The sequence below is a fragment of the Acyrthosiphon pisum genome, chromosome A1 (genome assembly GCF_005508785.2).
Source record: "Acyrthosiphon pisum isolate AL4f chromosome A1, pea_aphid_22Mar2018_4r6ur, whole genome shotgun sequence".
Classification (NCBI taxonomy): Eukaryota; Metazoa; Arthropoda; class Insecta; order Hemiptera; family Aphididae; genus Acyrthosiphon; species Acyrthosiphon pisum.
In genome coordinates, this window is record NC_042494.1 from 29,530,132 (window position 1) to 29,545,831 (window position 15,700).

General features: G+C 27.5%; 1 protein-coding gene across 5 annotated transcripts; it reads right to left on the reverse strand.

The window, feature by feature from the left end:
* Window positions 1–389: 389 nt before the first annotated feature.
* Window positions 390–15,479, reverse strand: LOC100167988. 5 transcript variants are annotated; one of them, XM_001946056.5, is made up of 33 exons: window positions 15,018–15,479; window positions 14,779–14,910; window positions 14,588–14,704; window positions 12,356–12,497; window positions 12,063–12,208; window positions 11,815–11,952; window positions 11,629–11,745; window positions 11,399–11,540; window positions 11,108–11,322; window positions 10,888–11,019; window positions 10,666–10,782; window positions 10,429–10,570; window positions 10,016–10,218; window positions 9,794–9,934; window positions 9,561–9,677; window positions 9,357–9,486; window positions 8,215–8,359; window positions 8,073–8,133; window positions 7,761–7,896; window positions 7,508–7,597; window positions 7,210–7,341; window positions 6,759–6,896; window positions 6,114–6,258; window positions 4,027–4,087; window positions 3,534–3,672; window positions 3,365–3,454; window positions 3,061–3,192; window positions 2,316–2,505; window positions 2,149–2,209; window positions 1,851–1,989; window positions 1,678–1,767; window positions 1,382–1,540; window positions 390–545 (listed from the first exon to the last, which is right to left on the reverse strand). In XM_001946056.5, exons 1-33 carry the CDS (start codon window positions 15,197–15,199, stop codon window positions 489–491), a joined length of 4,278 nt encoding a protein of 1,425 aa, XP_001946091.2. In that variant the 5' UTR covers window positions 15,200–15,479; the 3' UTR covers window positions 390–488. The 5 variants fall into 5 exon arrangements, with proteins under 5 accessions (XP_001946091.2, XP_008183227.1, XP_016659967.1 ...); XM_008185005.2 differs by having other exon boundaries at window positions 11,108–11,331; window positions 15,018–15,474; XM_016804475.2 differs by lacking the exon at window positions 390–545 and having other exon boundaries at window positions 1,452–1,564; window positions 11,108–11,331.
* Window positions 15,480–15,700: the final 221 nt, after the last annotated feature.

Consider the following 15,700-nt stretch of genomic DNA (forward strand, 5'->3'; position numbering starts at 1 on the left):
ATGTTCAGAACGCAATAAACTTTATTAATTGAATATTAAAACGTGTGTTTGTTACTTTATTTACTAAATCTATATACAAACTCCACAAGTACGAGGCTACGGTCAACCGACTTGTAACATTACTGAATGAAATTAAAACTAAAAGTTCAAATAGTTTCATTGATTCATCCCTTCAAAAGACTGTGAAACAAGGGAGCTTAACTAATTATATATAAATAACTTAGTGATATTCCTGTTTAATAAAATTATAGCAGAAAGGCTAGGTAGTATAATTTATTATTTTATCCACGATCAACTCACCCACCCAATGTTCAAGGCAGTTCAATTGAACTAGGTACCTAAAGTACATGTTCGGCACCACTGCACCTGATAGATATAAAACAAATCACTGCATCAACTCATATTTTATTTAATCAATAAAATATTTTACATTTTCATAACTTAGCACAATATAATATAATTCTTAAAACTATTCTGAATATCTCTGATTAACAACCACAACCTCCAGAAGATTTTTTTTTAAGTAAGGGACTGTTAGACCTCGCCTGCAAAAAATAAATACATTTTAAGTATATTTAAATCATATAATCATTGATTAATTTATAATAGATTTTTTAATTTTAAAATTCAATTAAAGCTGTTATAGAGGCTCTACATGTACAAGTTTTTTTTTTACAAATTTAATATTCCAAGTTTCTCCTATTACTGTAGACTATTGTATTACATAATGTTTAACCTGTTGTTCATTTGATACTGTATTTGGGTAAGATATCTCATATTTATAAATATTATAATTAAATATATTTTTAAATATTATGTAACTGTTAGTCTATTAGTTCTTTAACTATTATATTTAACTAATAAATAGGGATTTAATTCTTAAAATGTGTTATTTTATGACATTTGTGGTATTATGTTTGGTTATATAGTGTTTTGAAATAAAGTTTGTTGAATAAAGTTATAATCTGGTGTTTTTCACTAAAAATATAATAGGAGATGATAATAGAACTAATATTATTTTTATTGATACTTAAAAATTCTATTTTTAGCTAAGAAATAACATCCTCCTAAATTATTTAGTATTTAGACATTTAAGTAACGTAACACACAAAGAGTCTAAGTGTGTTATTAGCTTCAATAATATATGTTCAATAAATATATTTTGATTATAATCTAAGCATTTTCTTACTTACCAATTTGATGTATTAAAATTTAAAAGCAGAAACATATAAAATATATAGCATGTAAACATTAACAAAGATTGGCATAACAATTTGTAAAATATGAGAAATTAATTCTATATTTATAAACATATTGTAATTCTTGAAAAATAATATTTAATATTAGAAATTCATTATTATGTCATATATATAGGATTTACCAGTATTATCAGGTCTTCATTTGGCTGAGGGTTTTGTACAGGGGTTGGTTGGGCCTGGAGTTCATGTATTTTTGATACCATTGTATACAACAAATTGTCTATATTTAAATTATTTTTGGAAGACACTTCAAAAAATGGAAATCCATACTTTTTTGCTATCTAAAAACATTTAAAGCCGTCAAACTAAATTTAAATAATGTAAGAAATTGTCTTCTTCAACTGATGAATAATAATTTATTTTAAAAAAGTTAGTTATTTATTTGATAGATATTTGTTATATCCAAAATAATAATTACATCTTGTCCTTCTTTGAACGAAACCTTTCTGTTTGATGTATCGTCACATTTACTACCAATCAAAATTTTCACTGCATTTAAATCAGAAAACTGAAAAAAAATGTAATAATAATAATTATAACAAATTAAATCTTAGTAGGTACTATTTACTTAATTATTATACAATTACTTACATCTTCAACATCATTTATCCAATAATCTAGTATGAATGAAGAATTTAAATCTGTAATATCATAGACAATAAATATACCATGGGCTCCTCTATAATATTGTTGAGCTAAAGAGCGATACTTTTCTGCCCCAGCTGTGTCCCTAAAACAATAAGAAACATGACTATACTGATTCATTTTTGAATTTAAATAACTCTTAAAACCTTTTAAATAATAAATGTAAAAGTATTTTAGTATTTAGTATTTATATTATAGGTGTCACATTATATGATATACTACATACGGCATTAATAATATTTACCAAATATTTAATTCAATGGCTTTGTTCTTCAAGCTGATAAATATTTTTTGAAAGTCCATACCTAATATACATATATGTTTATTAGTTAAATACCTAAGAAATATTTTAATTATGTGTACTCATTACATATCTTACATATTCTTTTAGTTTTAATATAAAACTCGTACCTTTAGTGTCAGAAATATTATCTTTATATACACCTTTGGAGATGTGATGAATTATAGTACTTTTTCCAACATTTGAGTTACCAACTATGATCAGTTTATACTTATGGTTTGGCGTTTCTGGTTTAATCCTCATTATAGGGCACTGCACTGGTGTTGTATTTGGTTTGTTTGTGACATTTATATCATTTAACTAGAAAGACAAAATTATATTTATGACTGACTATACTCTATTCAGAATAAGAATTCCCACTCGCTTGACGAAAACTCGTCTTGTTTGTGCATGTCTGTTGCCACCAGTTGGTGCTGATGTTTGAAGCGCCGCCCCAGCCGACACTTGCCGGGGGGGTCTGACAGCTGCAGGTCTGCAGCTAATTATATTTATTACTATCCTTAATTTTTTTTTTAATTTTATTGAATTACCAATTTTAAAACGTTTTTACTTAGAAGTTATATATGCATATAGTATAATGTTCACATAAAAAGTCTATTCAGAAAATATTTAAAATACATTTCAAAATTAAAATACTTTTGAGATTTAAAATAAGTAATAAATAAACAGGGAAACATATACTAGGTAGTACATGATATATTGGCATATAAGTAAATTACATATTAAAGTAAAATTAAGTTATTTTAAATAATATACAGTTTAAAACACTGTTTTTTTCTGTTCAAATATGAAAAATACACCAACTCTGACTACTGAGAAAATGTTTGTAACATTACATTAACTTTTAAAATTTACCTCTTTTTTAATGTCTGTAGGCTGGTTCTGGAGGTCATGTATTCTTGAAATCATTGTATACAACAATTTGTCTATATTTACATTGATTTTGGAAGACACTTCAAAAAATGGAAATCCATACTTTTTTGCTATCTAAAAAAATAAAAACATTCATGGTCTTCAACAACAATTTAGAGGAGTGGAAAAAATAATTATTTTAAGTCAAATAATAAAATTATAGTCTTTTTTAACTAATAAATACATTTTTTTCAAAATAGTTAGTTATTTATTTGATGGATATTTTTTTTATATTAAATATAATTACTTCTTGTCCTTCTTTGACAGAAACCTTTCTGTTTAATGTATCATCACATTTATTACCAATCAAAATTTTCACAGCATTTAAATCAGAAAACTGAAAAAAAAATGTTTTATTATAAATATAACAAATTAAACCTTAGTACCATTTACTTAATTATTATACAACTACTCACATTTTTAACATCATTTATCCAATCATCTAGTTTAAATGAAGAATTTAAATCTGTAATATCATAGACAATAAATATACCATGGGCTCCTCTATAATATTGTTGAGCTAAAGAGCGATACTTTTCTGTCCCAGCTGTGTCCCTAAAACATTAAGAAGCATGATAATATTGATTCAGTTTGGAATTGAAATAACTCTAAAAGTATTTGTAATACTAAATGTAAAAGTATTAAGATAACAGATAATAATTTAAATAATATGTAGATAATTAAATGTTTTTATCTTTACTTATTTTGTATATTATACATTACATAAATAAATAATAATAATAATATGTATTGAAGTTACAATTTGATTTTAGTCATTTTAGTTATAATGACAACCGGTTATTATGACCTATTTTCTTTGGTCCTTTGAACGTCATTATAAACGGTTTCTACTGTACTATAATCTAAGTACCACATTGTAGAATATAAATACTAAATAATAATATTTACCAAATATTTAAGTGGATGGTTTTGTTCTCAAATCTGACAAATATCTCTCGAAAGTCAACACCTAATATACATAATTGATAACTATATAAGTATAATAGTAAAAGTTTTTACCAGTGTTGGGAAGGAGCTCGTTCCAAAAAGAACGGATTCCTGGAACGAGTTTTTTTTGTAGGAACGAAGCTTGGAACTGCTTCCTTTAAAAATAAAGGAAAAAAAAATGAACGAATTCTTATTTTGAGGAATGTGAACAAAATTGTAGTTCTTTAATAATTACAAATTTTAAATTTTAAGATAGTTTTGTTTGTTTTTATACGTTAACAAGAAAAAAGGTATTTTTAGTTGATTCATGACTAATGACATGAAGTATGGACGATGGACCCCTGTCCCTTACACACGCCAGCGACACGACCAATATTTCATGAAGTTAGGAATGAATCGATTAACTATAAATGTTATTATGATTATGAATAAGTATTAACAGAATAAAGATATATATATTATATATAATGTAAAACTAGTGCTATTAAACATTTCAAACAGAACAAAGTGTAAAACCGTAAAGTTAAATAACTATTTGTATTCATAATATATTTTACTTAAATTTTTAATAATTTTTTATAATAATATTAATATTTTATATTGTTCAAACTTCAAAAACCTAAGTTCAGGTACATATTAAATAATATGTAATATTATGTTTAAAGGAGCACACAACACAAAAAATAAGTTGTTTTTATTTGAAAGAATGTTCAATTCTAAGGAAAATGGTATAGGTTTTACGTTTCTACTCACATCATTTAATAAGTTATGAGCAATTGAAAAAAGACACGTGATGTCATTGGACCCCACTCTTCGTAATTGCCTATCTTATACTTGTAAAAGTTCCTCGCTTCTCACAATGATTTACTCATCTAAACATTTTGTTTTTGAAATTTAATTTACGCATAAATGTGTGGTTTTATGTGTTTAAGACAACGCAAGAATCAGAATTTCTATATGACGTTTAGTTTTTTAAATATTTAAAATCTTAAAAGAGACATTTTGGTTAAACGGCACGTCATGGTGGTCGGCGGACCCGTTGTTGGAATTTATGCGTAAATTAAATTTCAAAAACAAAATGTTCAGGTAGGTAAATCGTTGTGAGAAGCGAGGAACTTTTATACGTATAAGATAGGCAATTACGAAGAGTAGGGCCTAATGACGTCACGCGGCTATTTTACATTTCTTAATATCTCTTAAAGTAATAATTTTTTTTACATTGGATTTTCACCAAATCATTTCATATTGCCATAGCTACAATAATTTAACATTTAAAAATAATTAAAAAAAAATTTTTTTGTGTTGTGTGCTCCTTTAATGTTATATTGTTGTACCTATCAGTTATAGATGTCATATTATACAATATTTAATATTATTATGTTTTCGAATAAATGTATTTATTTTATTTCTTCTTATTAATATTTTATATTAATTATTAATAACAAATATTTTCGGATTAAAATAAATTATATTGTTTCATTTACAAATTATTATATTATTTTATTTTATTTATATTATACTTAAAAGTTGAAATTGAAGTACCTACAGGAAAAATAAAGAAGTATAAGCAAAAGACAAATTAAATCTATATTATTTATTTTAATTAAATTGTTCAGTGCCTATTCACTGTTCAGTTCCTGTTTAGTTTTATCTTTTAAGTTCTAATTCAATGATCGTTATTGTTTTTACATTATAAATAACAAGATATTACTCTAAATCTAAGAGAATAACTAGGACACTAGTTTAACAATGGAACGAAAATTGGAACGAGTTCTTTTTTAGAGAAACTATATTAGTAGCGAGTTCCTTTTTTAAATAAGGAACAAGGTTGGAACGTGTTCATATTTTAAGAAATGAAAGGGAACGTAACGAGATCCTTTTAAAAAGGAACTTTCCCAACACTTGTTTTTACTTATTAGTTAAATTCCTAAAAAATATTTAAGTTATGTGTAAGCATACAATTATTATATATTTTACAAATTGATTTAATTGTAAATTGTAATACTACAAGTCTTGTACCTAGTGGCACGATTACACATATTTTATACCTGTGGTTGGTATAGTATCTTGGTATACACCATTGCAGAAATGATTAATTATAGTACTTTTCCCAACATTTGAGTGACCTACTATGATCAGCTTAAACTTCTTACTTGACGTTCCAGGTTTTACTACTCTTATCAACTTGTATTGCTTTTAATAAAACAGAACAATTTTATTTTATTTTAAGGTCATAATTTATTAACTTCAGAACAAATTTAGCTTGTAATTAAGGGGATTCGATACCGTGATTTTCTGTTTTCATCTAACACACAGTCTACTTGAAATCGACTTTACCAAATTTTTGATTTTTTGATTTTAGCTTCTTCAAAAATTGAAATACAAATGTTCAAATACTCTTTTTTTATATGACTTTTTCTGGAATTTGGGAGATAATATCAAAAATAAGGGAAAGTCGATTTCAAGTAGACTTGATGACGAATTCAAATCTGTTTTCAGAATTCTTATCGCTTTATTAGATCAATTGGTACCTTTGGCAAAAAAACACGTCTAAAATGATGTGTGTTAGACGCGTGTGTTAGACGGAAACAGAACATCACGGTATCAAATCCCCTTAATACATTTAATATTCATGCCAGCATAACCGGAATTTATCATAATTGTATAAGTATGAATAATTAAAATATTTGTACTTCTCTATAATTGTGCTCAATGTTTAAGGTATCAGGTAATTCTTTTTCCATTGTAGAACACAGCGTCAGTACTGGTATTGCATTTGGTTTTACGTCAGAATCTAACTTTGGTTTGTTTGTGACATACATATGCTCTAACTAGATTGACAAAATTGTATTAATGATTAACTTGCACATAGCTGATTTGAATATTGTATTCCTATTCCTTTATGAAATTGTACTTCACAGTTACCCCGCTATTGAATCAGTGTTTTTAAATATAAACAATACATTCAGATTGATTCTTATGCCTCAAAGAATCAAAACTGAAAACTCTTTCAGCAATCTGATTTCAATTAATTTATTTATATTTTATAATAAAATATATTAGATTACTTAACAAACACTTGTTGAATCAGCAGTGCTGATCTTGTTATTGTAATATACCTTTAAGTTAACTTTTACAATTTACCTCTTTTTTTATGTTTATAGGCTGTTGCTGGAGGTTATGTATTCTTGAAATCATTATATAGAACAACTTGTCGATGTTTACATTGGTTTTGGAAGATACTTCTAAAAATGGAATTCTATAGACTTCTGCTATCTAACAAGAAAAACATTTATAGTCATCAAGAATAATTATAGGAATTGAAGAAATATTTTTTTAATCAAATTTATAGATGAAATTTATAAAAAAACCATTTAAGACATTTAATCAAAATTTTTAATATTGGAGGAAATATTTTTTAAGTCATATTGATTATGATTACTTTTTGTCCTTCTTCAATGGATATCTTTCTGTTTGACGTATCATCACATTTACTACCAATCAACATTATCACTGTACCTGGATCAGAAAACTGAAGAAAAAAATGTATTATTTACTTACTAATTTAAATTGTAAATTAATGATTTAAAATGTATATTGTCAATACACTTTATAACAAATTAATCATTTATAAAATATATAAATTAAATTGATAAAAATCATTAAATTTAACTTGTTCATTATATAATACTGACAGTTTCAATATCTTTTATCCATCTATCTAGTTTAAATGAAGAATCAAAATCTGTAATATCATAGACAATAAATACACCATGGGCTCCTCTATACGAACTTGCTAAAGACTGATAATTTTCTGTTCCAGATGTGTCCCTAAAATAATTATAAACATGATAGTAATAACTAATGAGCCACTAAATACAAAATATTTAACTGGATTTTTTTGATTTTAAGAGTATGTTAATACGTTTGAATTAAATTCAACATTCCTATAAGGCTTCTATTCACAACACTGTAAGATATACCTAAGTAATATAAATAATATTTACCGAATTTCCAAGTTGATGGTTTCTTTATTAAATCTGACAAATATTTGTTGAATGTCCATACCTAAGAAATATTATGATTATATGTTATTATACAATTGTTCTATACCATACATTAGTTTCAATTTTAATAGTATACTTGTACCTATAGTGGGCTTAGTAAATGTATATACATCTTTGCAGTATCGTTTGATTATGGAACTTTTCCCAACTTTTGAATGACCCACTATCATCAATTTATACTTCTTATTTGTAATTTCAGATTTTACTAATCTGATTAATTTGTAGTGCTTTCAATAATAACATAAAAATATGTATTTTATTTTAAGATCAGTTTATTAAATTAAGAAAAAGTTTAGCTTCTAATCAATACATTAAATATTAGTAGCCGTCATACTATTATAAATTATCATACTTAAGAAGATTTAACATCACCTGTTTTTAAGGAGTTAAATAATAAATATAGACAATTTTCATGTGTGCGTGCCATGTAAATGTTGTGCTGTAAGGATTCATTTTTTAACAATATATCTCATTTAAGAATTTAAGATGACAGACATTATCCAACTACATTCTACATGAAATAGGCTAGAACCCTATCCCTGCGTACGCCACTGATAACAACTCTGTTTTGAATTTACTATGAAGTCTATTTTGAATCCTTGGACAGTGAGCGGGGTTAGCGTTACATTTAATTAAATCTGTGTCAGTACCATAGAATATGTATAGATTTATTTTTCTTCAAAAAATGGCAGCGTAATCCTCTTAGGGCCAGTTGTACCGTCTCTGATTAAAGTTAACCGGAATTTAATCGGCCGAATTTGCCCGGTTCAATATCTGTTATCAGCTGATTAAGCTTAATCGAAGTTTAACTGTAGACGGTACAACTTGACCTAGTTTACACTTTTACAGGTCTATGTTAAATCTATAAACATGAATTAATTTCCAACAGTAATCTATTATTTTACTATCTAGTATCTACCTTTATATTACGTTTTTATAGTAATCCAACAATAATTTAAAACTTCCATGGATATTTTAACTTAGTTAAGTTGAACTAACAAGATTAGAGACTTTTAAGTTGTAATTTAAGAATAATTGTTAATTTTAAGTCTTAACCCCATAAAATCAATGTAACATACATACAAGAAATCATAAAATATTTTAAAAAATACAACACTTGTATGATAATGATAAATTATTGCTAATATAGACTTATATATTATTACTCATTAATATTTAATAGTATTATGCTTTTTCAATGATAAATGTATTCTTAATACTTACAGATTTGTTATCAAAACACTGTCTGAGCTTTGCGCTCATTTGAGCCTCAGCTTTAGATATATTCTCTACAGAGCCTTCGACAGTAAATATTCTTTCATTATTAAAGCTATCAATAGTGATGTCAGTTATGCTATAATAATTTTAATTTTTCGATTACTATCTAATATATTACAAACATAGCTATGTTTATGTTTTTTTATTTACCTAGGTACAATAATGTTTGTATCAGTCTCTGACATAATTTTTCTGACGGTATTACGTTCCTGTCCGATTATTGCTCCAATTCGATTATCATGAACTAAGATCTTCAGTATCACATCACTAAAACATATTATTAAAAAATAAAAATAAAAATTTGCAAATGTGAAACATTCATTCTTAGATTTTTCAACTAATTAGTTAGCCACAGCTTATAAATGAAAGTTATAAGTTATAACCTATTATAAGTGGTAGCCGCATTTTTTTTTTGCATGACATCCAAAATTTTGCGACACGCATTAGTGCAGTTTTCTGGAATACCTCTGATTGTTATAGCTTTCTCTGTAGAGCTAACACTGTCTTTTTGATCAACATGAATCCTAGAGAATAATTTAAAATTTCTTTTAATTTATTCCAAACAACAGGCAGATAAGCTTAAACAAACTAATAAAACATTTTACCTAGCACTCGTCTGTTGTGTAATTTCCTTGATTGTAGAACCACGTTTGCCAATAATTACAGAAATCATATTGCTTTGCACAAGTATACGTAACGTGAACTCTCTGTTCTCAATAGCAGGAATGGTCTTGGGACCTACATGCGAGACACGTGTAAGTCCTATTTCACACAAATTCCTCATTTCCAAGGCTGGTTCAACTTTTACCTGACAACCTCAAGATAAGATACTTTTAATTTAAGATTTAATTTAATGATTTCAATAACAAATAAAAGTCATATAACGTATATAAAAGCAACCATAAAGATAAAACATTGATATAATAACAATAAATTATTGATTTTGAGCACTTCTACCTAAATTAAACTTTAATAGTTATAAATTTGTTTCAACAGTCATTGCAGTGTTTTTACTTACATCCACGGATTGTAGAAAATGTTCAATACTTTGTCTGAGCTTTGCACTAATTTGACCCTCTGCTTTAGATATATTCTCTATTAAGCCTTCAACCATACATATTCTATTGTAGTTGAAACTGTCAATTGTGATGCCAGTAATGCTATAATTGATAATTATTATAAACTATTGATTATAATCTAATATTTGACAATCATAACAATGTTTCAATGTTTGATGTTTGTGCTTTTAACTTACCTAGATACACTAATTTTTGTTTCAGTCTCTGACATAATTTTCTTAATCGTATAACCCTCCTCTTCAATAATTATACCAATAAGGTTATCAGGGATTAAGATCTTTAGTATTACATCACTTGAAAATATTACCAAGAAATTCAAATCCAAATTTGGAAATGTGTAACATTAATTTTTAAATTTTATACAACTAATTAGTTAATCAAAAGTTATAACTAATTACCTACTACAAGTGTTGGTCTCTTGAAAAACTTCCAACATTTTGAGACATGCATTGGTGCACTTTTCTGGATTACCTTTAATTATTATAGCTTGTTCAATATTGACAAAGTTGTCTTTTGGTTGAACATGGACCCTAGAATATAATTTAACATTACTTTTGATTTAAGCCAATAACAGGTAAACTTAAACCTAATTTTTTCTTCTTATTAATAACATTTTACCAGGTACTTGTCTGTTGTGTAATTGCCTTGATTTTAGAACCACAGTTGCCAATAATTGCATGAACCATATCGCTGTGCACTAGTATACATAACATGGACTCTGTTTGTTTATTTCTTATAACAGGAATGGCACCAGGAACACAATTCGAAAAATTTGGAAGTCCCATTTCCATTTTACTAAAATTCCTCATTTCTGAGACTAGTTCAACATGTATCTGACAACCCTCAAGATAAGATAGTTATAATTTAAGACTAATAATTTCAATGACATAATTCAATGTTAATACTTACAGCAACGTCTGGTAAATATTTTTCAAAACTTTGTCGGAGCTTTGTACTAATTTGAGACTCTGCTTTAGATATATTCTCAATTGAGCCTTCAACTGCACATACACTTTTGTAGTTAATGTCATCAATTGTAATGTTGTTAATTCTAATTTTTTTTTTTAAATAATTGATTTTATAGAATTATTTAATATCTAATAATTTATTAACAATATCATGTTTGTAGCTTTACATACTTAAATACATTAATTTTTGTTTCAGTTTCAGACACAATATTCCTGATTGTATTGCCCTCTTCTCCAATTATTAAGCCTATTAGATTATCCTGAATTAAGATCCTGAGTATCACATTGCTAAAAAATATAATCAAGAAATACATGGACAAATTTTAAATTTGCAACAAGTAGTTATACCTCAATTACCTTTTATTAGTGTAGGTTACTTTTTGATGCACGACTTCCAAAATCTTTCGACATGCATTAGTACAATTTTCTGGAGTACCATAAATTGCAATAGGTTTTCCCAAGGATCCAACAATATCACTTTTATTAACAATGATCCTAGAACATTATTAAATATTTCTATTAATTTACATAAAACAATAAGCAGATAAATTTAACCAATATTTTTATTTTTTTTATTAATACAATAATACTTAATTTAATTTTACCTGGCACTTGTCTGCTCTATAATTTCTTTAATTGTAGAACCGCCTCGACCAATAATTACACCAACAATATCACTGTGCACTAGTATACATAACATGGACTCTGTTTGTTTATTTCTGATAACAGGAATGGCACTAGGAACACAATTCTAAAAATTTGGAAGTCTTATTTTACTAAAATTCCTCATTTCTGAGAATGGTTCAACATGTATCTGACAACCCTCAAGATAAGATAATTATAATTTAAGACTAATAATTTCAATAACATATTATAAAGGTTCAATGTTAGTACTTACAGCCATGGGTTGTAGATATTTTTCTAAACTTTGTCCAATCTTTGCACTAATTTGAGACTCTGCTTTAGATACATTTTCAATTGAGCCTTCAACTGTACATATGCTTTTGTAGTTGATGTTGTTGATTGTAATGTCGACATTGCTGAAAATTTTTTAAATATTCGATTTTACAGAATTATGTACTATCTAATTAATTTTTTTTATTTATTAATATAAATAGTAAGAAATAGTACATATAAAGGTAATTAATAATTATTATAACATTAGATGACATAAGTGTTGTAGATAACAAAATGACAAATTATTTATACAATTAAAAATGAACAAAACGCATTAAAATTACAGAAATTTAAGGTAATATACAAACATTATTACCATTTAAACTACAAATTATTCTAACAAAAGGATTATTTAATAACATGTTTGAGTGGAAAGTTGGGATGTGAAAGGTCTCAGTTGATCTAGTATGGGCGGTTGGAACTCTTAGGCTTATACGTATAAGGAATCGTGATGGATCAATCTTACCCTCAAACAATTTTAACAAAAAGTTGTGATCGGCTCTTAGAAGCCTGTGTTCGAAAGCAAATATTTAGCGCATTCATGACTGGTTGATAAAAATGTTGGGGATGAATCTGTAGTAGGGAGGCGGTATAGCGATTCTGCACTTGTTCAACTAATTTTATTTCAATTCGAAGATAAGGATTCCAAATAATCAAGCCATAGTAGAGAATTGAACGTATAAGAGGGGAATAAAGAGTTATTAAACTATACTCCGGCCCACGAGAGAAGTAACCTGTTTCGAGCATGCTGATAGGCGGAATTTCCCCACTTAGTGCCTTTTACTATATGTCAAATACGTGGAGATGCGCGGATTCGGACGCGATTTAGTCAGGACACGGGTTACTTCTCTTGTGGGCCGGAGTATAGGTGCTGAAATAAAATTATTAGTGTAACGACGTAGGAACCCAAGAAGTTGTAAGGTCTTATCTTATCACATATAATCAATATGAGGTCTGAAGGTAAGTGGAGTAGTATATATTATATCTAGATGCTTTAACTTGAAGACTCAATTTAAGGGTAAGTGATTACCGTATAAGTCAGGGGTCGGCAACCTGCGGCTCGTGAGCTACATGTGGTTCTTTCGATCTTAAGTTGCGGCTCTCCAGTTCCACATGCAAAAATTAATATTGTATGTTCAAAAACAATACTTTATAATATAAAAAAATTTATATTATTTTATATATTAAATTTGTTGCTTTTTGAAATATAAAATAATACCAGGATTAAATATATAATCGTGAATACACAACAACAATAACTTGATAGTAGCACAGGCTATTGTAGTAAAATGTTTATAGTACATTATAGTAAATTCCGTTAAAACCGATAACTAATACAATAACACTACAACTAATTAGTCATACGACGAGTTAACAATGTGAACAAAGTCCAAACAAATACGATACATTTTACGACTTATTTTATTTGACGAATTGACATAAATGTCAAAAACTCGTCGTCAGTCAGTCGTCCGTACACAGCGAGAATGATGTCACGTTGCATATGTGTTAATTTAATCGCTTGCGGTTTTTGGCTGTATGCCTGTATCGTCACTATATTTTGTTTTTTTGCTCGTTATTTCAACATAGAAAACGATTTGGAAGCAAGTTATTTTTTTAAAGGTGTGTACTGTGTACACATGTAATATATTAAAATCAGTGAAATATAGCTATTCAAATTAAAAAAATTACGAACATTTTTAGTGGCATTCAGTGGCGTAGCGAATCGTGTTTTTCAGAAGCAATTGCTTCTGGTTTCTGGGGGGGGTGGTGGCGGGTCATAACCTCATAAAGCCCATATACACGGTCAGTCTATTTGAACTTTATTTCGGGTGCTACCCCACCTCCCTATTTTAGCATATGAGTATCGTATACATCAGTTGGAGTAGGGTGGGGTAGGTCATAAATAATTTGTTTGCTTCCATATGATTTAAAGTTCGCTACGCCACTGGTGGCATTTAAAATCAGCACAATTTTGTATATTGTAACTTTTGGCTCTTCCGTACAAAAGGTTGCCGACCCCTGGTATAAGTGAAATCAACAAGATTCCGTGATCTAGGAAATGATATAACTTGACATTTGTCATAGTTGAGAGTAAGGTCAATAGCGTGACACCAGTTTAATCTAATATTTTATTAACATTATCATTTATTATGTTTGTACTTCTACTTACCTATACACATTAATTTTTGTTTCAGTCTCAGACATAATATTCCTGATTATATTATCCTCCTCTCCAATTGCTAAACCTATTCGATTCTCGTGAATTAAGATCTTTAGTATCACATCGCTAAAAAAATATGATCAAGAAAAAGGACAAATTTTATATGTGCAACAATTACTAAGTAGTTGTGTCTCATTTACCTTTTATTAGTGTAGATTGCTTTTTGTTGCACAACTTCCAAAATCTTTCGACATGCAATAGTGCAATTTTCTGGAGTACCATAGATTGTAATAGCTTTTTCCAAGTTTCCAAAAATTTCGTTAACATTGATCCTAGAACATAATTAATATTCCTATTTAATTTACATAAATTAATAAGCAGATAAGCTTGATAAACATTTTTTTTTAAATGAATATAATAATGCTTGATTAAATTTTACCTGACACTCGTCTGTTCCATAATTTCCTTAATTGTAGAATCACATCGACCAATAATTATATCAACCATATCACTAAGCACAAGTATACTTAAAATAGTTGGTCTGCACATACTAGCAGAAGTTTCACCAAGGCCTCCATACAAACCACGAGTTTGTCTTTTGCATTTTTGCCTCTTTCCCATGGCTGGTTTCCTGATTCAACTCTTACTTTTTAAAGCTATAGAACTTTTAGCCTGGCAAATTGGATAATGTAAACAGTAAAAATAATAGAGACAGTACATTTACTTTTAATATGTTCATAGGAAATCAAAAGATGATACTTATTAAATGTTGGAAATTAGAAACATATATTATAAAAGATATATAACATAATAATATATGAACAGTATTTGTTAGTAATTAAAAATACTATTAGCATTGAATAGGTAGTTAGGTACTAGCACGATCACAGAATAGAATAATGGCTAGGGATGCGCAAAATATATCGATAATATCGAAATATCGATATTTTGAGAAAATATATCGATATTTCATTTTCGATATTTTTTACGTATCGATATTTTTGTTCTGATATATTTTATACCAAGTCTCATATTCGTTGTAATTATTTTGAATTTGATTAGATTTTCATATTATAATTATATAATTATAATATGTCACGCCACCACCAACTATATGGCTAA